Raw genomic sequence first — 25261 nt, 5'->3', positions numbered from 1 at the left:
AAAGTGGGAAGAAGAAGGCGATTAATGAACATCCCAATTTCCAGAAATATATGTATGTCAGGTCCCTTTATTGATGCTGATGTACCAGATACCGCTTTAATATTTGATGCCCAGCAATATGGGATACATGCACGACGTAAACTTCTGGAAGCAAAGTTGTTCCACTATCCTGAAAAAAAGTACAACAAAGGAGTTCACATATTGAGGAAGCTTAAAATCAATATTCCATTGTGGGTGGAAATCTTTGTGGTGTTAGGCAACAATGAGAATTCTACAATAGTTAAGTATTATCGATAGTTTCATGCAACTTAGTACCACAGAGACGAAGCGAAATGTGCTTTATTCAATTTGTGCAAAGTCTCATCCTGGATGAGTTCACTTTTGAATTGTATGCACATTTCCGTTGAAATCCTCCGAAAACTTTGCAAATGTATTGAGGAGGAGCCAGCTGCATTCTTCCGGGAAGTTTCCTCTTGACATATTTCTTCAAACCATTGAATATATTCCTATATAAGTGTACATACGTACCATCCTGGAGGGGGAGGATAAATACATAGTGGAATAAAGTAGCGCAATGTGCGGACGCAATTCTGTCTAGTGTTCTACCGATTCCCTACGAAACCAACTTTGAAAGTGACTTACGGTATACCTACATCAAAGTCTTTATATAATATTCATTTCAAAGAGACTCGAATGTGAAAATCTTTTGTATTTTGTGCTATAATGTGAACTTGTAGGAAGGAGGAAGTAGAAACAGGTCGGAAACCATTGATTTAAACTGGTAAAATTTGTCCTAGATTTCAGTCCGATTCATTTTGAAGCTGTGGCTTTCTGAGTTTCCACAGAACCGAAGTGGATTGTTTATTACATAGTACAACACGGTTGCAGAAAAGGATCAATTTTACTTTTCGCCCATGGACTCCACAGACTTGACATAATTTGAGAAATATTATGAATTTAAAATGGCAGCTGAAATCTGGACAGATTACTTTTCAATGTATTTTATAGTTCAATTAGAATTTAGTTAGATATGGATCCGCTTGGCAACATGAAACATGAGGTCCTGGCCACACTATTTGCTTCCAAAGGGAGAAGAATATCGTTCCACAGCAATAACAAATATTACTTTGCTGGTAATTGCCCCCATAAGGAAGCACCCGCGTTCACTTTGGAGCCCGCCAGTTATATGGAGGTCAGAAGTCCCGAGAACAAAGTCTAAATTTGGAATTTGAGATATTTAAAATGAGCAGATTAAATTACTGTATTTCAACTTATTGTGTCTTAACTTTCAATTGCGGCCATACATGCAGTCTGTTAAATTATTGTATTTCCTATTTAAATTCGTTTAAAGGAATTCTCTCGTCCTATTTGATATTTTACTATGCGTACCTGGTTAAGCTTTCATAGTTTGTTATTCCCCAGGCTAGTATAGCTTCACCATGGCAAGGAATTTAAGCTCAAAAGGAGAAGATAGAATGGACTGTGCATCCCAGAAATGAGGGGTAGAACACTTAGACTCTCCAAAGAAGTGAAATATCTGGGAGTCGCTCTAAATAAAATGCCTCTTTGGAACAAATTAGTAGAGGTAAAGTTGAAACGAACTCTCACAGCTTATGGGCTGCCTAGGCGGACCTTTGCCTCAACATGCGGACTCAGGCCTCATATGGCAATGTGGATATACGTTGCTATCATTAGGCCGATGTTCGCTTATGCATTCGTAGTTTGGTGGGTTAAGGAGAGACAAAAAAGTTTACACTGTAAACTAGCTGCACTGCAAAGAACTGTATATCTGGGTACTACCGCCATGATCATTGCATTCGGCGCAGCTCTAAATGCGTTACTCAATTTGCAGCCCCTGCAAATATTTATTCAAAGCACTGCAATGAGAGTAACGCTTAAATATATGGGGATGCAACATATACGGGGGCACAGGGCATTGGAAGAATTACTCTCAAAACTGAATGCAGTTCATACAATGCCTTCTGATTTTCGAATCCCCATACATCTGTTTGGTAGAAGATGTGAAGGTACCCTGAAAAATAGGGAGAACTACGAAGTCGTAGATGAATGCGTGGCGCGATATACTGACGTATTCTATGAGCATGGCTCAAAAACAGAGTAGGGTACTGGTGCCAAAGTCTATCTCTCGAACAAAAATGAGATGTGGGCTTTTCCTTTGGGACAATAAGTGACGGTTTTTCAAGTTGAAGTATATGGTTGATCCTAAGGGCGGAAAACAGGATGATTGACGAGCGGTTGAAGAGAAGGCGCTTTGCAATCTGCAGCGATAACCAGGCTGCACTGAGGGCGTTGAGTAGTCCTTTGGTCACTTCGAAAATCGTACAGGAGTACAGAAACCATTTGAGCTCTATTTCTAGATGCAGTATGATGGAACTACTCTGGGTACCTGGTCACTGTGGTGTAAAGGAAAAGTTAAATCTCGCAGGTTTTAGCAAAAGAGGGTTCAATTTTCGCCATATATGGGCTGGAACCAGCAGTTGGAGTGTCAGTAGCATTGGCTAATGTTGCTATCCAAAACTGGGAACAAGCTCCCTATAATGATAGGTGGCAGAGCCTTAATGCTGCTGAAGACTCCAAACTTTTCCTGTCAGAACCAAGCTAACATATGGCAGAGTTTATTCCAGTCGAAGAGCAGGAAGAGTATTGTGGACATTCTGACTGGTGATAATTCATTATCTGGGCATATGTTCAGAATAGGAATTCTCCAAGATATATGTCCGTCCTATAATGAGGAAGCGGAATACACGGAGCAATTTCTATGTCAATGTCCCGCCTCAGGACGCATCAGACATCAGATCTTTGGTGCTGATGTATTCCAGTTGCAGCAGATAGCCTCGCATCCACTAACAAAAATCCTGCGATACATAAACGAATCAGGGATATTCCGTTAAACGGGGTAGTCGAGACCGTGGACCACCACGGTCTGAGTACTCAGAGGTTATATAGGGCTTCTCCCTACCATACATACACACACACATATCTCCACCCGAAAAATCTACATCACATTAGTAATATAAGAAAATGTCTTATTCTCTTTATGGCAACACCTGTTGGATCTTCATTATACAGGGTGTCCCTTTTTTGATGGTACAAATTTTAATGGTAGATTTCTCGCTCCCTTAATCATTTAATCCCAGATTTGATACAATTTTCGGACTCTACATAAAATTTCTTATGAGTGGCTACTTTTTCAACTGCAAAGATCATCATCTCTTCGAAGATATAACTCTTTAAATTTTAAACAAATTTCAAAGTCGATTTTTCATCTCAATTTTAAGATGGAGTATCGAAAAATACTTGCAAACTTGCGAAGTTGATAAAGGTTGCCTCATTATGTTCGCTTTCAAATGACATGTAAAAATGATGGGCTTAATTATGGAAAATTTAGAAATATACTCTACGTGGAAGTCGTAATACACAGAGAAATAATCTTTGAAGCCATCTGCATCTTTTTCCAATACTCCAAATGATGATATCATCAGAGTATCCCTTGGGGTTAATTTTCTACTCTGCGGCAAGTGACTCTTCTACTACAAGATCCCATAGTAGCAGTGACAGAACATCCTTTGCTTGTAAAGATACACGTGGCTTTGAGCCAGTCTCCCTCCCAACGATGATCATAGTCATCTGCATACTCGAATAGTGCTTTCTACGTTCTGCTTCCAACGGCTCATATTGACATCCTTTAAAAGATGAAAGCGAATTAAGAACCGTTTCAGGCAAACTTAGAAAAGTAATCTGATTCTGGAATTAAATAGATCCAGTGTGAATTGATCGTTTTTACGGGAAGTTGCAGAAAATGTTGGAAAAGCCAGTGGACGTTGAAGCGCAAAAGCTGAAGAAAACAGGTCGAATATAATGACCTAGATGAGATTTCTTCGTGGAAAGATACCATGTCGTGCTAAAAGAAGAATTCAATCTTAGCGATATAGAACAGAGTGTTATAGAAAGGATAAAGAAGGAAGAAGAAAAAATCGAGGGGCTAAAGCAAGAAAAGGCCGCGATGGTCCAGCAGCTGGACTGTCAGCAAAAAATTATAAAGCAGCTAGAGGATCGCTTGGCATTCCTCGAAGGGAGGATGCCAATCGCAACGTCGGAGCAGCAAGATGGAGAACATGAACAACGACAACACCATCGTGAACAACGGCAACAACAACACGAGCAACAACATCATCAAGATGGAGAGATGTGCGTCGTCATCCAAGAAGAGGAAAGCGACGAGTTCAACTTCGTTCAGCGGAGGAAAAAGAGGAACAAAGAAAAGGTGAGTGTAAGTAGAGTTAATGCCCCTCAGGCACCCTCCCCCAGGCTACCCGCCCAAAAAAAGCAAAAATTTCGCCCATCACTGGGTATAAAATCAATGTTCCCCAATTCTTGAGGATATTTAACTTTCTTTACAGTTAATTCCTATGACAATTATTAAGCCAAACATTGTGAACATGAATCAATTTAATAGAATTTCTTTAAGTGAACTTTGATCATTTGCATGCGCGTAATATTTACACTTTTGTATTTTAACTTTAATATTTTGTGTCACCGTATGCTCGTTAGAGGCAGAAGAGAGTCTCGCTTCATGTGTTTCTTTTCTGCCCCTAACTCATGGCACACTTTTCTTGCCGGTCCTCCACTCCCGTGGCGAGCTCCGCAAAGTGGATAGATCCGCGCCATCTATTCGTTCGCATTCGCAACATTCGAAACAAATTTCGAATGCTGCGAATCCTGCCGCGCCACAGATACTTAAAGAGAAAGGGTTAAAAGCAACCCTAAAAAATACGAGGGCAGATAGGACCTTCATTTTTGCTCAAAGTCTTGAGGATCATGCAGCGATCTTCAACCTTATTAAGGAAAAGAGACTGCATGCCACGACCAGTACCCCTTCGGCTTTAAGGATCCAGTCCTTAGTCATCCGTGGTTTTCATAGAGAGACCGACCCGGCTTGTCAGCTAATGCGCGAACTCAACAAAGAGTACCCGCACTTAAAGTTGAAAAGCGTGTCAAATCTAGTCACGCGAGCCGACAAACTTGCTCACAGCCTGAACCCGGCGCTTTCGTTGAAGTCGCAATCGGGGATGTTCATAGCTACTTTCGAACCAGAACAAGATCTAAATGAAGCATTTAAGATGAAATATATCCTTCACCAGAAAATTTCGCTTGAGAAAGTCAAGCCGATTCAAGAAGTGCAGTGCTACAACTGCCAAAACTTTGGGCATATCGCCATCAATTGCTCCATCGTACAACGGTACGTGAGGTGCACGAAAACCCATGTGCGAGGGGAATGCTCAAATCCCACCGCTGACAAACTAAGTTGCTGCAATTGTAGCCAGTCCGGACACCCCGCCAACTACTCCGGATGCCCGGCATACGAGGACATGGTTGCCAGAAGGGAAGCTGGCAGGGCAAAAAAAATGACGAGACCATGAAAGCCAAACGGGCGGTGACTCAGATGTCACAAAGTTTGGCCAAACCGGGCGTTTCTTACGCTCAAGCAGCTAGGGATACTCTCCCTAGGGCTGCAGTCACCCAAACTCCTCTTACCCAAACAACTAGGAACACTATTCCTAGAACTACAGCCCCTCAAGTCCCTCAAGACAAGAAGTTGGCCTTCCAAAACTTGGTCGAAACTCTCGCTTCGGCCCAAACAAATAAACAGCGACAATTAGCCGCTATCAAACTTTTGATGGGTTTATGGAGTTAAGAATCGTCACATTTTACTCCGCGTCCTTGGTCTCACACGCCCAACGTGCCACCGCACAAGAGTTGGTTGATTCCCTGAAAGCAGACTTCTTCTGTCTTTTCAGAGACACACTTAAAAAGCAGGCACAACGTTAATTTTATCGGATATAACATTATCCGGGACGACACCAACAGCGGTACCGCCCTTTTAGTCAGAAAAGACTATGCATTTGAGGAAGTCTCCATCAAAAACCTGCAGACCTGTTCCGCGGCAGCGGTCTTAGTTAAAACTAACGACAATAGACGCATCTTAATAGTTGCAGTCTACATAAAATGTAATTCTCCCTCTGAACAAGTGGGCCAAGACTTACAAATCTTGAGCGATCTCCAGTCTAAATCTAAATACCTAATTTTTGGTGGGGACTTTAACTCACGGCACACTTCCTGGGGCGATTTGGCAAAAAACCGAAATGGGGTTGCCCTCGAAAAATGGATCCATAATCAAAGTCCATTAAACCAGCTTGAGATAATCTTGCCAGACACACCCACAAGGCCTGTAAGTCAGTCAATACTTGACTATTTTCTTATGTCCGCAGACGCCACTCTCACACTCCAGGTGTTAACGTGCAAAACCTTACCAGGGATGTCCGATCACTTCGCAGTTGAACTTATACTTTCCCTAAACTCTCAACTGCAAAAGCGAGTACCCAGCGAATAGATCTTAGCCCATACTAACTGGGATAAATTCAAGGCAGAATTCGCAACACAGCTAAACCTGAAAAAAAATCACTGTCTCGCAAAACCTAACGGGCAAAGAAATCAATGAGGCTATCTATATCTTGACTACTGATGCCATCAACTCTGCTACACGCAGAAACACAAAGCTCCTCAAAATCGATGAGATTCAGTTCAATAAACTGCCGCACGAGATAATGAAACACCTGAAAGTCAGGCAAATCTGACGCAGAAATCTCAAACGAAACTTCCACAAAAATGACAACAGAACTAACACGGAATATAAAGTGTTAATTTCGCGGATTAACTGCCTTAGTACATTAATCCATCAAATGGTGGAACAATTCCGTAGCAAGGAACTCACCCGCAAGCTAGCAGATGTGAAACCCGGATCTAATATGTTTGAACACATAAATAGGCGGACAGACCGCAACAGACCCAAAAACTTCGTTCTTACCAAGAACAATGAAAACATCGGCAGTGACGCTAGGCAAGCTCAAATACTCGCGGAGTCTTTCCTAAATCAACTAAACTCTCCTTCACCTAGTAACAACCGAGCCGTCAGTTCGATTGTAGACACGACAATCAAAGACTTCCTTCATGAGCATTCACAACTACCTTCTCCACCTTTAACCCATCCTGCAAGCCAAATGACCCAAAAACCTTTTTGAGCTTATCACAGCTCGCAGCCATCACTAAAAGCCTTAACGGCAAAAAAATCAACCGGACCAGATGACATAGCAAATATTGTCATCAAAAACCTCCCTAGGGCATCAATGAAGTTCCTTCTTGCAGTCTTCAACAACTGCATCAATAATGATTACTTTCCCACTACTTGGAAAGTAGCGAGATAATCGCCATTCAAAAAAAAAGGCCCGTCTCTCTCCCCTCCAACTTGGGCAACCTCTTCGAAAAAGTATGGACAGTGGGATTAGTCCAACATTGCGATCGGAAAAACATTATTCCGAACCATTAATTCGGGTTCCGGACAAAGCACGGGACCCAACACGCACTAAGCTACCTTCACGATTCAGTGAGTAGCAGACTTAACGTCAATAACTTATCTTCAAATTAATCAGCCTTGATTTCCCTACCCCGGTGATCAGACTTATAATAAGTTTCTTCGAAGATAGGCACTTTTACGTCAGCGTGAGAAATGATTAAGGTAACGCAGCTAATGCTATAGAGAAATACTTAACAGATCTCTGCAAGCACTACCAGACCTGGGGGATAAAAATCAACGAGGCCAAAACACAGGTTATTGCTCTTCGGGAAAAATCCAAATACTTGGGATCTAGATCTATCCACAGAAAAGCTAAACGCTTAAAGTTACGCATCGGGAATACCGTAGTAAACAGTTCACAGCACATGAAATACTTGGGAATGCTATTTCATGAATACCTACGATTCGACCCCCACTTTAATCTTGCTCTCAGCAGAGCACGTGGTGCACTAAGTAAAATCTACTCTATTCTTCGTAAAAGAGTAGGACTTTGCACTAAATCAACACTGACCCTATACAAAGTCTTCATAAGGCCGATTCTTTGCTACGGAGCCCCTACATAGATCTCTTACTCGACCAAAGCTATGAAGAAGTGCGAGTCCTTCGAGCCCAAAATTTTGCGACAATGCGTCGGCTTGTCGTACAATTGCAAAACCAAGAAGTGCGGCCGCAACGCCGAAGTGTACAGGCGAGCAAAAGTTAAACCACTTCGAGAGTTCGCTCTCAACCTGTTAAAAAGATTCTTCGAAAGAACGGAGAATCACCCCAATCCACTCATGAGGCAACTTTATCTGGAGGGTAACTGCACCCCATTGGCCATATTCTTAAGGCCTTGCCAAATTGTGAGCTCTTCATTAAAACCCGCCATTGTCTCTCTCTTCGACACTCCTTGCCTGGTAGGGGTGCACAGAGGTTAAGCGCGAAATTGTGAGCGCTGTAAAAACATTAGTTATAAGAATTAGATTTAAGTATTATTTATTAGATTAGATTAAGTAAGTAAATAAGCCTTCTCGCGCTCTAGGTGCAGGCGCAGTTTTTTTCAAATATATGTCCCTTTTTTTAATCATGAATTGTCAAGATCAATGTGTAACGTAAATACACCATAAAAAGTAATATCAGAGAAGGTCGGGCAGGGCAAACATTGTAATAGCCACCCGGTTTTTTTAAATAGTTAATTATGATACATAAGCTACATTTAGGCTAGTAATAAGAAACAAACGCTATGTATTCAACGTAAGTCACTGGTTTTTAAATAAATGATTTTAAAATGAAAAATGAAAATGTAACCATTTCGGTTAGGATTCTGCCAGCGCAGAGGTGAGGCAGCGTCTTATCAGTTGCCTCCGCCCTGGAAAAAGCCGTTGTCTATTTTTAAGGTTTCGTGTGAAACAAAACCTTATTAGAATCGCGACAGTGTCTGTCTGTCTTTCTGTCACACCCGATTTATTCGGAAACGGCTAGACCGATTGTCATGAAAATTGGTGAAAGTATGTAATCTGGTGTTCCCTTTACATCCAGTAAGTCGCGCCATTTTGTGTTAAGCTTAAGGGGGGCTCCCCATACATGTGAATGGAGGGTGTAAATTTTTTTTCACAGAATGTAGCCATGTGGGGTATCAAATGAAAGGTCTCAATTAGTACTTTCCGAAACAATATCTAATGGGTGAAACATAGGGCAGTGAAGGCTCAAAATATGACCCCCAAAAAGTGTAACAGGTCTGGTTCTCAGAACCTATCCAACCGAAAAATCTGAAAAAAAATCACAGTGGTGCATCTCTACGAAATCTAGGCCTCAAAATATATCCGGTTCCGATATCTGCACAAATAAACTTAATAATAGTATACTTCCACATTTTAGAAATTTTCCCGGCACCCCCTCTTTATGTTCATCCCAGAAGCACAAAATTTGGCATGAGTGTAAGAACATAATGCATAATTTGGTCAAGTTTGAAGAAAATCCAACTATTATTAACAAAGTTATAGTGGGTAAAACTTTACCATTTTTTGTGAATTTCATGCACTCTACAACCTGCATGACGTCATCATCACATGTCAATTCGTCAATACCACAACGAAATGAGTTCTTATGAATGGGGTCGCAAAAAATTATTTTGGTTTAGTTTTTCAGTCATTTGTATATGAATATCAATTACTTCAACCAGACATGTGTGTATGTAGGTAGACAGTATATGCGTGCTAATGAAGTTTGCGGTTAGTGTCTAATTCAGATAGATATAAGAAGTAAATCGGAAATATGGGTAGGACCAATTTATATAGGTGCATATATGTGTACAGTATTCGGAAATAGGCAGTTTGTTTAGGGTGAGCGTAATATCTATGGCTGTAATATGTACGTATGTCTCGTAGTTTGGAAAAATATGAAGGAGGGTTGGATTTGTAGCTATATACGGATAGAAAATGTGGGTTGAAATTTCTTACATAAGATGAACACAAAACCTTTATACCCGAAGCTCGAGCTTCCGGTATTCCGACTTGTTAGTTTGTGACCGGAGGCAACTGTTAAATTGAGTATCTTGAAAGAATGTTGCACATGGTTCGATTTCGCTTGAACTACGAAATACGTGGTCACTCTTCACTTTTTCAAGCTACCCGCTTGAAACTCCAATTGTGTATCTCTTCAGTAGATGGGCGTATATTGCTCAAGGAAAAAAGCCAAAATACGCTTATCCATATCTCGGACAATGAAACACAAATTTATCGACGCCGTGTGACGGAAAAAATTTTAGTCGCTTGCAAACATTATCATTGGCAGGGACAAACAAAACGGAAACCGGAAGTTGTACGCTTCAAGTATGAAAGATTTTGTTGATTTTGATGTCAGAATATTTGGCCATACGATGATTCCACTTATATATAGCTTATATAACGTTGAATATATCCGACATTCAATTCGATGTGGTGCTGACATTTTATCTCGTGGGTAGTAGAAATTTGACGCGACAAGTGCAACTTTGACCTACCATAAAGAAGAAGAAATCTCGGAAGCCATAGGGTCGTGAAGGACTGGATCAGGGAATCAGGTCAGGGAAGTAGATCTGCTGCCCAGTCAAGAGCTGAAACTGGGGCTTAGGGTGGACAACGACGCGCAGGAAAGCGCCATGTCGGAAAAGGAGGGTGATACTCCGACAGTGGGGAAGAGCTCCATCAGTTGTTTTTTTAACTTATATATTAACTGCAAAAAAACATGGACGTTAATTTAAAGTTATGCGAAAGCTGCTTCTGTGGTAATTGCAAGGGCAAGTTCCAAGGAGAACATTGGAATAGTGCTGGCTCAGGAGCCCTGGGTGTACCGGGGATAGATTCACGGCCTGGAGGAGAAAGCCTGCAGGTAATTTGGGACACTTCTTGTGAAAACCAAGAATTTGCATAATTCTTAAACGTAATTTAAAATATATATGTCTTGCAGAGTTCCTGACCGGGGACCTTGTGGCTATCCAAGTCTCACCGGAAGCAAGGGGGAGCAATCCAAAGGCAGTCGTGGCATCGGGCTACTTCCCAGGAGACGACATTCGGATTCCACCGGAGCTAGTCGTTACACTAGTGAGCCATGTTGTTGTTCAGGTGCATTGCATAGGCATCTCAATCCGTTTTTCTGGGATTCCTTATTCTTATTTTTATTTCAGACATAGAGGGCTGATCAGACGTAGAGGACTCATCCGACAACCTCCAATTCCTGACCAGCCCGTTCATTAAAGTATTTCCTAGAGCTTTGTTTAGTTTCTCTAGTGCTGGTCATGAATTTTGCAGTGTTCCCAATGTTATATATTTCTAAGAATAAATTCAAGAAGGTACTCATCCCTCCGATTGTTCTCGCCACTTCCACAGGCTTCGTGATGGGCCCTGGTATTACAGCCGAGGAGAAGTGGTAACGCCCTGTGAGAAGAGGGCCGTTCAACTTATTATTCCGAGCTACGTTTTAGGCTCCAACTTCTAACTACGAGGACTTAAGACGGGAATCATCGGTAAACGACCAAGTCTTCTGCAATTTGCTTGAAGGTTTGTAAATATTACCGGTCTCCATTCCAATCGTCAACCTCTTTCTATAGGGTTTCACCAAAAAAGTTACATATATTGCGAAATACGAGTTTCTTCAATGTTAGCTGGATTCGTGTGACTCTTTTAGGCAGAACCTTTAATTTGTCGAAATAATATTTTCTGGTGACATTTTCTTTGCCTTTCCGTTCAAAAACTTAAATTACTGGTTTATGTCGGGGGAGTGATTGAAACGCTCTAACCTGTGAGACGTGATTTAGAGGAGCCAACCTTCGTTTGACATTCTAATGGCATAATGGTTAGAGCTCTAATTTTTCACACTACTACATGCAGGATATCACATGTCAAGCGACTCAGTTGTGAATGAGTGCCTGAGTCAGTGAGTGATAATCCCGGGCAAGCATACCGAGCACATTGCCTCCAAAAGCACGGTTATGATCTCGAAACTCCACATCCGCAAAGAAATAGAAAGTTTACATATTAACCACATTGCTGAGGGCACCATATGTTTGGTTTCTTAACTTAGCAGACCACTTTCAATAACAGGTGGATACTAGGTTAGGTTGAGATACATATCCCCCCCCCCCCCCCCCCTAAAAAAACCCTAAGTATTATACTTTTATTATAGAGTAGTTTAGACTGAACGAAGCTAGAGGCATCTCAAGTTAGCTGCGTTGTGAAGAAAAGGGCAAGATTGGAAGGACTCCGCTTAAAGAGGAAGATGTGTTCCTCATGGGTTTCTTGAGGATTGTGATAGGACCACTAAAAAGCCATAGATAGTATATATTTCCGAGGGTCACGTGGGCGATTTGTAGCATTGGGAATCATACAAACATGTATGCGGGGCTGTTAAAATTTAACTAGCTCTTGCAACATACGGATTACCACACATCAAAGGGCAGTAAGTCCGAAGCGAAGATGATACCGGACGCAGGTGATGTGCAGCATAATTGTAAGTGCATTTCCCAGGAGGAAAGGTGGAGGAAAGTAGGTGATTACCGTCGAACCTGGAATAAAGACACAATACAAAGTAACCAGCGCTAAACGGATAATACCCCAGGCCCGGATTTTCTCTACTCCAGAGATAACATTGATTGTTGTTACAAAGCATGGGATGTCGGATTATACTAATGTGGAGATAAAATGGGAGAACAAAAAAGCGAAAATAATATTCATTGTCACACGTGCGTTGCAAGGAAAATTAAGCTTTTATTAATGTTGGGAATCATACACAAAATCATCTTAGTCCGCCAATATATAGGAGTGATAGGCGTGACGTTCAATTTTCAACAACTGCTACAGTAAACTCGTTACAAAATATACGTGTCGACTAGGCGGGGATGATGCCGAATGCAAGAGGTTTACATCTGTCTGGCGTAATTTTAGCCTGTTGAGGCTTGAGGCGAGTAGGGAAGAAGCAAATGATTCTCATCAGGCCTGGAATTTTCTTAAGGCTCCAGAGTATAGACATAAAACGAAATATTGGAAGGATAGGAGGAAGGAGGGACTCGTATAATTTTCACCCTGGGTCTGCTTTTTGTTTATAGCCCTATATTTATTAGTTTCAAGAATTAAAATTAAATGAATGAATGAATCAATCAGTATAGATTTTCTATAATATATAATGTACATATGTATAGTATGGCCCACGTGTTTACTGGATAGTGGATAGGTACTCTGCTTTAGAATTATTAGCTTCAATCAAACAATAAATTATGCAATCTAATATAAATTATGCATCCAGATTATTTAGGCAACACGCAAAGTTTCCCACTTTGTTACCATGTTCGCCACATCTGTCATGAACTAAGGTGAACTTTCTAAATTAATATTCGCAACGACTACGTCCGGGAAGTGCACATTCCACTGGATCCTCGTTTGCATCGATTTTAACTTAAATTCCGTTGTTGAAGTGGAGCAACATTTCAAGTTTCTATTGCATTGCCTATGGCACTTTACGACGCATTAGGTGCAGAGAATTGTTTCCATTCCTGCTAGTTTACCCGAGAGCCCGGAAGCGAACGAACCGCACATGAAGTATCCTAGCGACCGAATCCTGATTAAATCTGTCATACGAATGATACTGGTGAGATGAGTTTTGAATGAAACCACTTGAAAAGTATGAGCTCTAAAGCATCTGTTTTGAGATGTTCAGATGAGAACATCCATTCTTTGAGAGACGAACTGAAAATCCGCAACGAGACGCATAAGCTGCTCAGAAAATAAAGCGGTTTAGAGCTTGGTTAAGTATGTAAATTTGGAAAATAACATTTTAAGTTTTTGTGTTGGAAAATCATTTGCAAAATAATCTATGAAGTTTGCTGCAGATACCAATCTCATCAAAAACTTTCTGCTGATAAATATTGCATTTTCAATAGGAAGTTCTCCATTGTAACACATTGAATGACATCACATTAAAGTGGATACTATGACACGCGACACAATGACATGGATTAGCACTCCTCTCCAGCAGGATATCCGAAAACTTTTCATAGCTGAATCGTCCAGTTTCCCATCTCCGATTTGTTCATATGCTACATCCACTATCACAGAGAGAAGACAACCGGCACCTGCTCCCTCCCCTTTTCACTGTTCGAGTAGTTTATTGATTTGAATTTATCTTCGCGCGGACAGAGAGGTTTTTATGTCCTGATAGTTAAAGGCTACCTCCAACTGATACGGACGAAAACGTTTTAAAATATTCTTCCACATGCAAGTTTACTTGCTCCTAAATAGGAGATTGTGGTCCTTCCTTAGACGACGTTGACCTTTGTGATAGCCCTCAAGAATGGGGACATGAAGTCCCTTGTAGGTAGTCTCACGGAATATTGCTAATGTTATCTTAAAAAAAATCAGGGTCGTGACTCAGCCATCCATAGCACTGCGAATCAAAAAGAAAATACGTTGGTAGAAGCTATTGAATTGTGGAGATTTAATGAGGAACTTGCATGTTCTCTACCTTTAAAGCGCCTTCTTGTATGCAACATCCTACAAGGGCTTACAAAGATATTTTGCTTGGAAAAATAGTGCCATGATGAATAGAATTGGGATTTTAGTAAGTCAATCGCCGAAGCATTTGGGGTATGTTCTGTAGGCGGTACACCTAATGATAATTGAAAGAAAGTCACCGCTAACTAGTTCACTGCTACTGATCTTTAAGGGAGGGAAACCACATTTTTATTGCATAAAACGTTAGCGTAGCTATCCCAAAATACGCTGTAGAAATTTCAAAGGTAAATTGGCGTTCCTTTAGATTTTATATTGTTAGAACCAAACAATTATCAGGTTCAGGGTTGAGCGCCCAGGAAATATACGAAATCTGTAGGCAAATACTTGGCATGACAAAATTTCAATGTGTATTAAGCAGTATTTGAGATGTATTATATTTTTGAAAATGCTCTTCTTTTATTTGTGAAAAAATGGTGAAAATTGAAATATTTCTTTAGAATACCTGGGAGATTTTTGATTTGGACTATTTTCAACTGCATTAAGGTTATATAAGGGTCATCCCGTGTGTCGGATTCGTGGAATCGATTTTTTTAGCATCAAATGTGTCTATTTATAGTGTGGAATATATGGGTAAAGTGATTTTTTGATATTCGAAGTGACGAGTAACATGCCAGATTTATAACGATCGCCGTAATAAAGCTGATATTTATCGGTCCGAATGACGTTCGAATGACTTCGCTAAAAAGACAAGAATTGAAGCGAAGGCTGTACATGTGAAGAAACCTAAAATTTATGGATTAGGTATAACCGATTAATGGTCAATTAAGATTTTATGGCTAAAAATCAGATTCTAATTTTTGAATGCGTTTTTCCCGAAACCGCATATTGAAAATCGGTGGCATCATAGCCCAAAATTTATCCAACGAAATTCTTTGAAATTTTCACTACGTATTCAGAACATATTTCTACGGGCCGCAAACTAGGATAATTGCGTTTCATTCAGTAGATTTTTTTATCCATTGAAGAAGCCGTGAAAAAACACTAAAATTCACAAAAAAAGTTTAACAAAGCATCAAAAATTTAGCTTTTAATATTTTTTAATAATCCTAGTTTGCGGACTGTAGTTAACTCTGTACAATAAAATGCCGTTTACTTTTTTTCTTTAAGATGATCACAGCGCCCTCTAGCGTGGCAGCAGAAAAACACCTTTTTCCTGGAGATGGGTGCATAAATTGCTCTGTATTTCAATAGCGAACTATGCGATCGGGCTGGAAAAATTACTATGAACGCTCAAGATATTAATGAATCTATGGTTTCGTATTTGTATCTTTATCCAATTCTTCACAAAAAAGCTAAAAAGGACGCTTAAAAGGACGACCTTCACACTGGTTGACCCCTTTAAGGTCGTCAGCATAGAACTACTATGCACGCTCAAGATATTAATAAATCTATGGTGAAAAATTCCTATTTGTATTTTTCTCCAGTTCTTCACAAAAAAATTCTAAAAAAAGTAAAAAAAACAGCCTTCACACGGGATGGCCTTAAAACCTTTTTGTTTTCAGATAAAAATTGGGATCACTACACATTCCTCAGAGACGGAATTTCCTTCAGGAATAATTACTGGTAACTTTTTTATAAGATTCGATTTTTATCTGCTACTTGTAGTCTAGTCTAAAAATAATAGACAAGGAGTGGCTTCCCCCAAACTACAATTTTTAGTTTTAAATGTAAATACATATTTCGGGAGCGACTTACTCCCTTATTCAGTACAAAGCTTCAGTGCGCCAAGTAATTATACCGGGCAGTGATGATTTTAAGGTTTTGTGTTTTGTGAGATGCAATCAATCTTTCTCAGACATTTCGGTTCAGTAGTTTGTAAAAATGTGCGCCGCTTCACTTTAATTTTAAACTTTTGACCTCTCACTCTCTACTTTGAAACTGAGGTCAAATCTGAGACCTGCTTTGTAAAGTGCTAACCGAGATCTTCTGTTTGATATCCGATTTGGCTCTATTCCGAAAGAAAAACCGCTGTACCCTCTCTTCGCTTATATAGGGACCTCCGCCCCCTCTTAAACACCACATAGAGCAACGCCTGCCATTGTATGTGTGAAATTTCATCCCAATAAGAGAAAAGTGCATGTCACAGACGGACAGACAGACAGATATGGGCGCACATATTGACCAGAGGCTAAATATTAAATTAGATGTGAAGTGCCCAGTAACAAAGGCATATAAAACCGTAGTATTGATCGCTGAAATGCTACCAAATACAAGTGGTGCGAAGCCGAACGGAGGTCACCTAACTTCATGGGTATAAACACTGGTCTTACTGTATGCAGTACCAGTGTGGGCAGATGCACTGGAAAAGAAAGTAGACAGAAGAAAAACTTAAACTGCATATTGGCTAAATGCAATCCGAACATGTTGCGCTTACTAAACACTATCCGACGAAGCCTAATTGATATTCTGGTGAGAGGGAGGCACCGTCTTTGTGATCGAGTGTATTTCGTTGGAGAATCTTCTGCAGCAGTTCGCACCGAGGGAAGAATGAGGTAGGGGATTTGGAAATGATCCGTTGGACCCACACAGTCATGTGGGATATTTCGAGAAGGATTGAGCGATCCCACGGACTAAAGTCCTATAGGCGAAAGCAGCCATATTAAACGCTTAGGTACGAAGAAATCAGGCAGAAAAAGAAATAAGAGTAAAATATCAGCCTTAGTAAGAGCGTCAGATAAATTCTGATCTATCCCCTGATGTAATACCATATGGGAGTGGGGCGGGAAGAGTGGTAGGGGGAGGTGGTTTCAATAGGAAAAAAATCCACGGAATTGTCTGGCATAACCCAGTCGTAGTTTTGAAAGCTTACCACCTCCCACTTGAAAATTAAAGGCAGACAGACGGATAGTGAACCGATTTTAACACGGCTTTGTTCTTACAAAGCCTTAAGAAAAGGTACATAAAATAATGCACAGAACGGTCAACCTGAGTGAATTTCGTCATATAAACTACTAAAGAAAATCATTGAAAAAAAAACTAAAGTTGTTATGAAAAAGATCATTCGTGAAGATCGAGAATCTGGCGGTCTACAACTGATAAACTTTTCTCAGTGAAACACGTGCTTGAGAAATTTTGGAACTTAAGGGGGTCATCCCGTGTGAAGGCCGTTTTTTTGCCTTTTTTTGAAAAATTATTCTGAAGGACTGGATAAACATAAAAACTTGATTTTTTCACCATATATTTATTGATGTCTCTAGTATATGTGATAAATTTTTCAGCTTGATATCGCAGCTAGTTTTTGGAATACGTGTCAATTTATGCACCCATCTCCAAAAAAAACGTGTTTTCTTGCTGCCACGCTGGAGGGCGTTATGTTCATCTGAAGAAAAAAAACTAAACGGCATTTTAATGTGGACAATATTCCACGGTCCGCAAATTAGGATAATTAGAAAATATTAAAAGGTAAATTTTTGGTGGGCTTTTAAAGTTAATTTTTTGGATTTTGGTGTTTTTTTACGGCTTTTTTTATGAATAAAAAAAATGACCCGTCCGAATGCAATTATCCTAGTTTGCGGACCGTAGAAGATTATTGTATTAAAGAAGTTGTTAAAATTTCAAAGAATTTGGTTGGATAGATTTTGAGCTATGGTGGCAGCTGATTTTCAAGATGCAGTTTCGAGAAAAACGCATTTGATAATTTAAATTATCAACAGTTATCAGCAGTAAAATTTTAACTCACTATAGATCTGCTATACCTAGTCCATAGAGAGCACCCTCCCTTTCTTCAAAAAAGTCTCGTAAGACCGATTGTTGCTCTCTGGTTTAAATTCTGGTTCTTTTAGCGAGGTCAGTCGATCGTCGTTCGGACCGCCAAATTCGCGCTTCATTACGGCGGTCGGCATAAACCTGACATATGTAACCAACTTGACATTCCATTGTCACTAGGATTTTGAGAATGCCATTGAATCATCATTGAAAATAATTACAGACAGAAAAGTGGGTATTTCTACGACCTTGGCCCCAGAATGAAAGTGTTTAGGAACGAAAGTCCAGATGCATTTAACGACTCATTGTTATTCCGGGTCTCTGCTCCTAAACATCTGTTCAACAGATCATCTCGTGACAAATCTTCGTAGATTGGTTTGATGACTGTTTGAACTTCTTTAGTCAAAGGTGCCTTCTCGTGGTGGAAACTATCCAGTTCTCCTTTAGCTTCCGCTTTGAGCTATTTGCACCAACTGTCCTCGCCTGCTGGACAATTTTGATGCTGAGGATTTTCGTTTGTAGAACATTTATGGAAGAAAGTTGCCCAAATTTCTTGCTTCATTCCTGCTATCGAATTTGCGTGTCGACGAATAGCTAGCCAAAAAATGTAGTGAAGTCGCTAATAACCTCATCAGTGAGTTTTCCACCAATGCCTTTGTGATTCTTCTTTGCATTTCTCAGCCCATTCTTTTCTCGACATGTCCTAGGCATTCCTTTTGTACTACTACGTATATTTTATTATTTGCAGAAATTTGGAGAAATACCGGAGAAAACTCCAGCAAAATTTAATATACAATAAACAAAACTTGTCGCAATTGGAACATCCATGTTCACGCTTGCTAAAAGTTTCTTTGCTGATGTTGATGCGAAGTCCTTTTTCTTTTCTGATAAGTATCGATTCTCATGAAATATTGGTTTTTTAGTGCGAGCATGACGTTGAACGTTAAAGCAATCTCCCTTCGTACGACCCATTTAAAAAAATGACTGAACACACAAACAGCACAATACTTACAACAAAATATAACTGAGTATAGCTTGAAAGCCTTTCAGTGCTCACTCTAGACTGGATTATCCTTTTTATTCCAAACAGCAAATAAGTTCACACAATTGATTGGTTTTCCATCTTTTTATATTTATACCTGTGTTCGAATTTATAAGGTCCAGGTAAAAAACTAACAGGTAAAAAAAGAACTCATGCAAAAAAAATCGATTTCTTCAACTCGACACACGGGATGACCCCCTTAACAACACACCAGACTATGGTAGATTTCAAGCTTACTTACGACAATATAGATCGTAGCATACTGTACAAAATAATTGTGAAATAATTCCAGGTGAAGATCGAAAAAGAATTAACAAAAAGCTTCGGAATAAATTTAGGTTTGAAATGAGGAAACGGTTTGGCACTGAAGCATGTCCCCCGAAAAATTCCCATCAACACAGTAGGCGTACTACTAGTAAAATCAACTTGGCTACTAGCATATTCGAATGATAACATTATGGCACGCTCCAATATTCGAAGATCTGGGGTCTGCAGTAAAGGAAGTTGGATTAAGGATCAAAGAGTCCGAATCAAATTTATTACCGAGGAAAGAAAATAAACGTCAACATCACAAAATATGTCAATAGGGGAATGCAACTGCAAAAGTGTGGATAGTTTCATATATTCAGCAGCGTTGTTATTTGGTTGTAAAACCTGGACCAAAATAAAAGTTTCTGAAAATGCCGTTTGAGCACTGACTACTATGACGCATACTTTATCCGGTGCGTAAGGGACCAGAGTGGAAAACCAGGTACAGAATTTTAATCAGGATTGACGGTCTACTCCATAGATCTTCCTTTGATGACGTGAAGAAGGTCGGGCACCGATATCTGCTGTTAAATATGAGAACGTTGAAGTGAGGTGAAGAAAACTAGATTAACGACAAATGGTAATGGAATGATGGTCGCTAGCGTCAAAGGACGCCTAAAATATATGATTGTCGTTGACCTCTAAATGGGGCACCACGCCTACATGCCATTGTTGTAGGTTTGATGTAATCCAATTCCGTCCAGGACTTTGCGAGCAGTTTACACTCCTCCAGTACTGTCCGGCGCCACGTACTACTCGTTCTAGGGCGGTCTACTCGTCAGTCATTCCGGGATAGAGGTGAAACTTCATGATATGAAATATGGTTAACAACCGTGGTGAAATGTCGCCCCACCCTCTCTTGAGATGCTTTCATTACGAATGAAGCGTCAACCGCGGCTTGTCAAAATTTTCATTGAAGACATATTTGGTCCGACAAGTGGGAGAAATTTTAGACTCTCAAGCGATACCTGGATAGTGTAGGAGATTGATGTTGAACTAGGGGGAGCTTGGGGGGGGGGGGGGGGGGGGGGGTAGTTGACGTAATACGCAAACAACAGCGATCATCAGATGATGAACCCCTTCGTGACCGATGTCACCGCCTCTCGTATTATAGACATCAAAAAGAGAGCTATTATAATACATCCTTTACTGATCACAATGTGATCGATCTAGTTACTCGAGCGCTGCCTTTCAGTTGCAACCCAACTGACATTTTGACAGTCCCTCACTATTATCGTTACGACCATCAAGATCCATGACATGTCCGAGTAAAGTATTGTTCCACATTGGTGTTCACTTGTGGAAAACCTCTCCTGCACTGCATGTAGTTGTTTATAGAATGTTTTCTTCTCATCCGTATCGGAATAATTGTTATGCTCCTTAGATCGGAATCTCCCAGCCAAGATCCTGTTAGGGACCGGCTCCCAGTCCATAAAAATGCGCCTTGCAATAGCCGTCAGGATTAGCCTAATACCTGCCGGAAGACGGAGACGAGTAATCTCCATAGTCTCACTATCTCCCTTCGCTTAGGCCCAGAATATCCAACTTATATGACCAAAATTCTCGTTAAAGTGTGAAAAAGCAGATGGGTCTATCGAAAGGCGTAATATATTGCGAAAACTAATTCGTGCCTCTATACGATAGCTGTTCTTATCTGAGACGTGGATAATGTTTCACTGCAGGGAAAGTTTGAAATTTACAGATCTCTAACCCACGCATTTCTTTTTCTTTTAGTAGCATCTTACGGCAGGCAGCCTGCATGTTTTCATTCTTAGAGCACAACCACGTCAATATTTAGATATGTCAAGATCCTGCAGACTTGCCAAGTCTTTTAATAAACCGTCCCCTTATGTGTTAATAAAAACTGACGATGAATAGAATGCCCCGCAATTTAAATCAAAAATTTACCTGGAAAAAGAAACATGACCTTATTTACGGGTGAGCAGTCTCCAGATTGTCGATATTTAGTCATGCTGTGTTTCAGTATTGGGGAACTGTTTCACCTAATGTTAGAAGAGGCAATATCAGACTGGAAGCTAGATTCACATCGGATTATTTATGAAAAAGGGGGGGGGCATCACGATCGATTCAATCCTGCATTTTGTGAGCCGAGACTTATCGCAGAACTCTGAAAGGCATGTGGATAGTCGGAAAAATTCGGAACAGTGTTTCTTTCACTTTAGGACATCCGCTTTTCGAAAAGTGTCAAGTGGCAAGGTCACGTGATAAATGGAATTAGATCGACATCAAAGATTGTACACACTGGATCCTTTTCCAAACTAGGAATGTTATTACCGTCGTAGGACTCGGAGAGGAGTACGGATAGCCCTTGATCAAAACAAACGCTTTTGTTGCGAAGCATAAGTTATGAAAAATGGCCAAAAGGTCGGCCGAAGCAACCATGGCTTGATCTGAAAGCCTCGCGACTGCCTGCAGATCATGCCATTGACAAAGCAAAATGACGTAACCGATCATGCCGAAACAACCCCGCTTCTCAGGCGGAGAAAGACTGAATGAAAAAGACATAGAGAATTAAGTTGTCTTATATTAGGCGACTGGACTCATAAACTCCCAAGCGTAACTGGCAAACTTAAGTAAAACTGTGGAATCTCCCAAGATAAGATAGGAGCCTTTAGGATCCTAATAAACTATTGCGGAAAAAATTTGAGCCAACGAATATATTGAACTCGTATTCTCGGTTGCGAAGCCAACATATGTATAAGTGGAAAATCGAAACCTCGAAGTGAGCATCAAAGGAAAAAGGGGAATATAAGGTCCAAGCGAAAATAATATTTACTTACTTTAGATAGGTAGTATCTCTTAGACGGACATTTTCCCTAAAGTAAAACCGGACCCGGAACTGTTGAACTTGGGTAGATTGGACGATACTGTAAGCTGTGTTAGGCGAACACTACAGAGTGATAATCATCACCAACGCAACAGCCGGTATCCGGTCTAGGCCTGCCTTAATGAGGAACTCTAGACATCCTGGTCTCGCGCCGAAGTCCACCAATTCGATATTCCTAAAAGCTGTCTGGCGTCCTGGCCTACGCCATCGTTTCATCTCAGGCAGGGTTTGCCTCATCTACAATAGATATTGACCTTATAGACTTTTCGGGCTGGATCATCCTCATCCATACGGATTAAGTGACCCACCCATCGCAACCAATTGAGCTGGATTTTATCCACAACCTGACGGTCATGGTATGGTTCATAGATTTCGTCGTTATGAGGACTAGGGCATCGTCCATTTTCATGAAGGGAGTCAAAAATTTTTCGGAGGATTCTTCTCTCAAACGCGGCCAAGAATTCACAATTTTTCTTGCTAAGAACCCAGGTTCCTGAGAAGTACTGGCAAGATCATTGTCTTGTACAGTAATAGCTATGACCCTATAGTGAGACGTTTCGAACGGAACAGTTTTTGAAAACTGAGAAAGGCTCTGCTGGCTGCCAACAACCGCGCGCGGATAACATCGTCGTACCTGTTGTCGGTTGTGATTTTCGACCCTAGATAGGAGAAGTTATCAACGGTCTCAAAGTTTTAGTCACCTATCTTTATTCATCCCATTTGACCAGTGCGGTTTGATGTTGTTGGTTGACTGGTGAGACTGATATTAAATATATATAACAAGATGTGCGTGGATAACTTTCGCAATTGGTATTGAAAGAGTAAGCTGAGATAAAAGGCCGAAAGCAGGAGATGACAATCGCATGCAAGAGTCTAGACAAGTTTGGTTTATGAGAAGAAGATATTTAGAACAATTCGATCTTAGCGGTATAGAACAGAGTCCCATAAGATGAAAGAGGGAGACATGTACGTACAGAAACCGACGGAAACAGCGATGAAATTGGCCACCACAGGGAATGTGAAAACTCGTTGGGTTATGTACAGACATAGGAGAATGTTTCTATAACGAGTTACCTAAATGTCTGGGTTTCGACTACTTTTTAACAATCACGCGCACCACAGGCCAGATCCTGTTTCACGCCTTTGCGGAGTTAGACTTCATTTTGTTTAACTTGAGGCTGTCGATCGTCGTTGATACGTGTAGATGAGTAAGCCGTGCACGCGGAGCAACCATTGTGATGGACAGCTTGTAGTCCCGCGTTTTGAAAAGCAGACATTTTAGGTGGCTTTAGAGAAAGTTCACTTCTTATACTTATTAGTATGTGTTATGGCCTCCTGTCCTACGAGCGATGTGAAGCGATAGTTTTACGCAAGTACCACTCCGGCTAACAATGGTGGTAAAGAATATTTCTAATTCTTAGATAAATTAATCCCGCCCGAGGATTGAATTGCGGGCAATTTGACTAAACTGTGGATGTTTTGCTAGTTGTTGTTACTGACGTAGAGTTACCTCTAGGCCCGGTGGCATAGATATATCAAATTGGGACTGTCTTACTTCCGAACTGTGGGTTATTATACCCTTTCCGTACATAATATATATGAATCACTTAACGAGTGGTTGTCTTACAACAAAGCATGCCACAAGTCACAATACAGTAGAGTGTAGAGTGCAATAGCGCCAAATTTAATATTTTATTTATTTGAGAAGATCAGGTTTTTCATAAAATGCAAAGGAGAAATGCTAACAGTTGCTGTGAAAATGCAATTCGCTCCATTTTATATCTTATTTTCAACAAAACTAAAGTTCTTCCTACCTTTGGTAATCCACCCGCTCGTATATCGCTCACTTGACACAGTTCGACGACATCACCTTCCTATAATCAGACAAAAATAGAATTATTTGTCGCTTCTAGACAACATGTTCAAGCTGACGCCCCAATATGGCACAGGACATCGAATATCAAATTGCTACGCTTACCTTTCCTTCACTCTTCCAGTATATGAAAAATCCATACTCGTCCACTTTAAATAGACAATTCTGTTCGAATTCGGTGCTATCTTTATCCTCGAACCAACGGTCGAACGTGCAACCTTTGAGCAGTTCATCGGGCACTGGAATTATCCAATCGAAATCATACTTCTTTGTCATATTGCTTGAGGTGCTATTTTGATGAAGTTTAGTGAAATTTTCGTAGAGGAACTTTTATTGCTATGCTGAGTATAGGACGACACTGTCGCTGAGATCTGGAAAGAGATAAAATGGAAGCAATTTTAGACCTTTATGTTTTTCCTTAGTTCCTTCTCAATGGGTAGAATAACAGATGAAAATTGGTTTTCCAAATTGTGTGTGTGTGAGGAATCTACTCCGAGGCGCCGGGAAGGGTGTACTATCAGAGGTTAACTGACCTCATGCAACGCGAGTATGGGCGCACACATGAACATATGTATAATACATCCTAAAGGCATTAACAGCCCAGGGCACTTTAAATCAGAATATTTATAAATACTTCGTCCAGGTAAAAAAGGATATCTTCCCCCAGTAATTAAATGGCATCGGCCATTGACATTTGCAACACGCCCACCATAGTACACAAGGCAAGATAAGAGTACCATGATCTATTTATGAGCTACCCTCTGTGCGTGCAATCCACAAATAGCCAAGGAACACCGTTGTTAATGCAACTGAATGATGATTTCAGGGAGCACAGAATGACAACTTTGCATTCTTGCAATCTTTCCTATTTTTAGAGAATCGTAATTGTCTGTCTTCTGTTATAATACTATCTTTTCTTACATGCATTTGGTCGTTATTTTCTCTTCTTGTCAGTTATCTGCTGCCGCTCCCAGCAGCATTATGATATATCTGGAAGTGACTTGAGGAAAATTTTATTTCCTGCACGCTG

At 40.5% G+C, this 25261-nt stretch overlaps 1 protein-coding gene across 5 annotated transcripts in view; it reads right to left on the bottom strand.

Annotated features, from left to right (window-relative positions):
• Positions 1–25261, bottom strand: part of LOC119655752 (1-phosphatidylinositol 4,5-bisphosphate phosphodiesterase) — a 317000-nt gene that overhangs the window by 147119 nt on the left and 144620 nt on the right. For all 5 annotated transcript variants that reach the window (XM_038061808.1, XM_038061805.1, XM_038061809.1 and 2 more), the window contains 2 exons: positions 24337–24602; positions 24173–24232 (listed from right to left, as the gene is read on the bottom strand). In XM_038061808.1, the coding sequence (XP_037917736.1) occupies positions 24173–24232; positions 24337–24507 (231 nt within the window). In that variant the 5' untranslated portion in view covers positions 24508–24602. The remainder of the gene's footprint in view (positions 1–24172; positions 24233–24336; positions 24603–25261) is intronic.

This window comes from Hermetia illucens, chromosome 4, assembly GCF_905115235.1.
Source record: "Hermetia illucens chromosome 4, iHerIll2.2.curated.20191125, whole genome shotgun sequence".
Lineage (NCBI taxonomy): Eukaryota > Metazoa > Arthropoda > Insecta > Diptera > Stratiomyidae > Hermetia > Hermetia illucens.
This window is presented reverse-complemented; position numbering and strand designations above follow the sequence as displayed.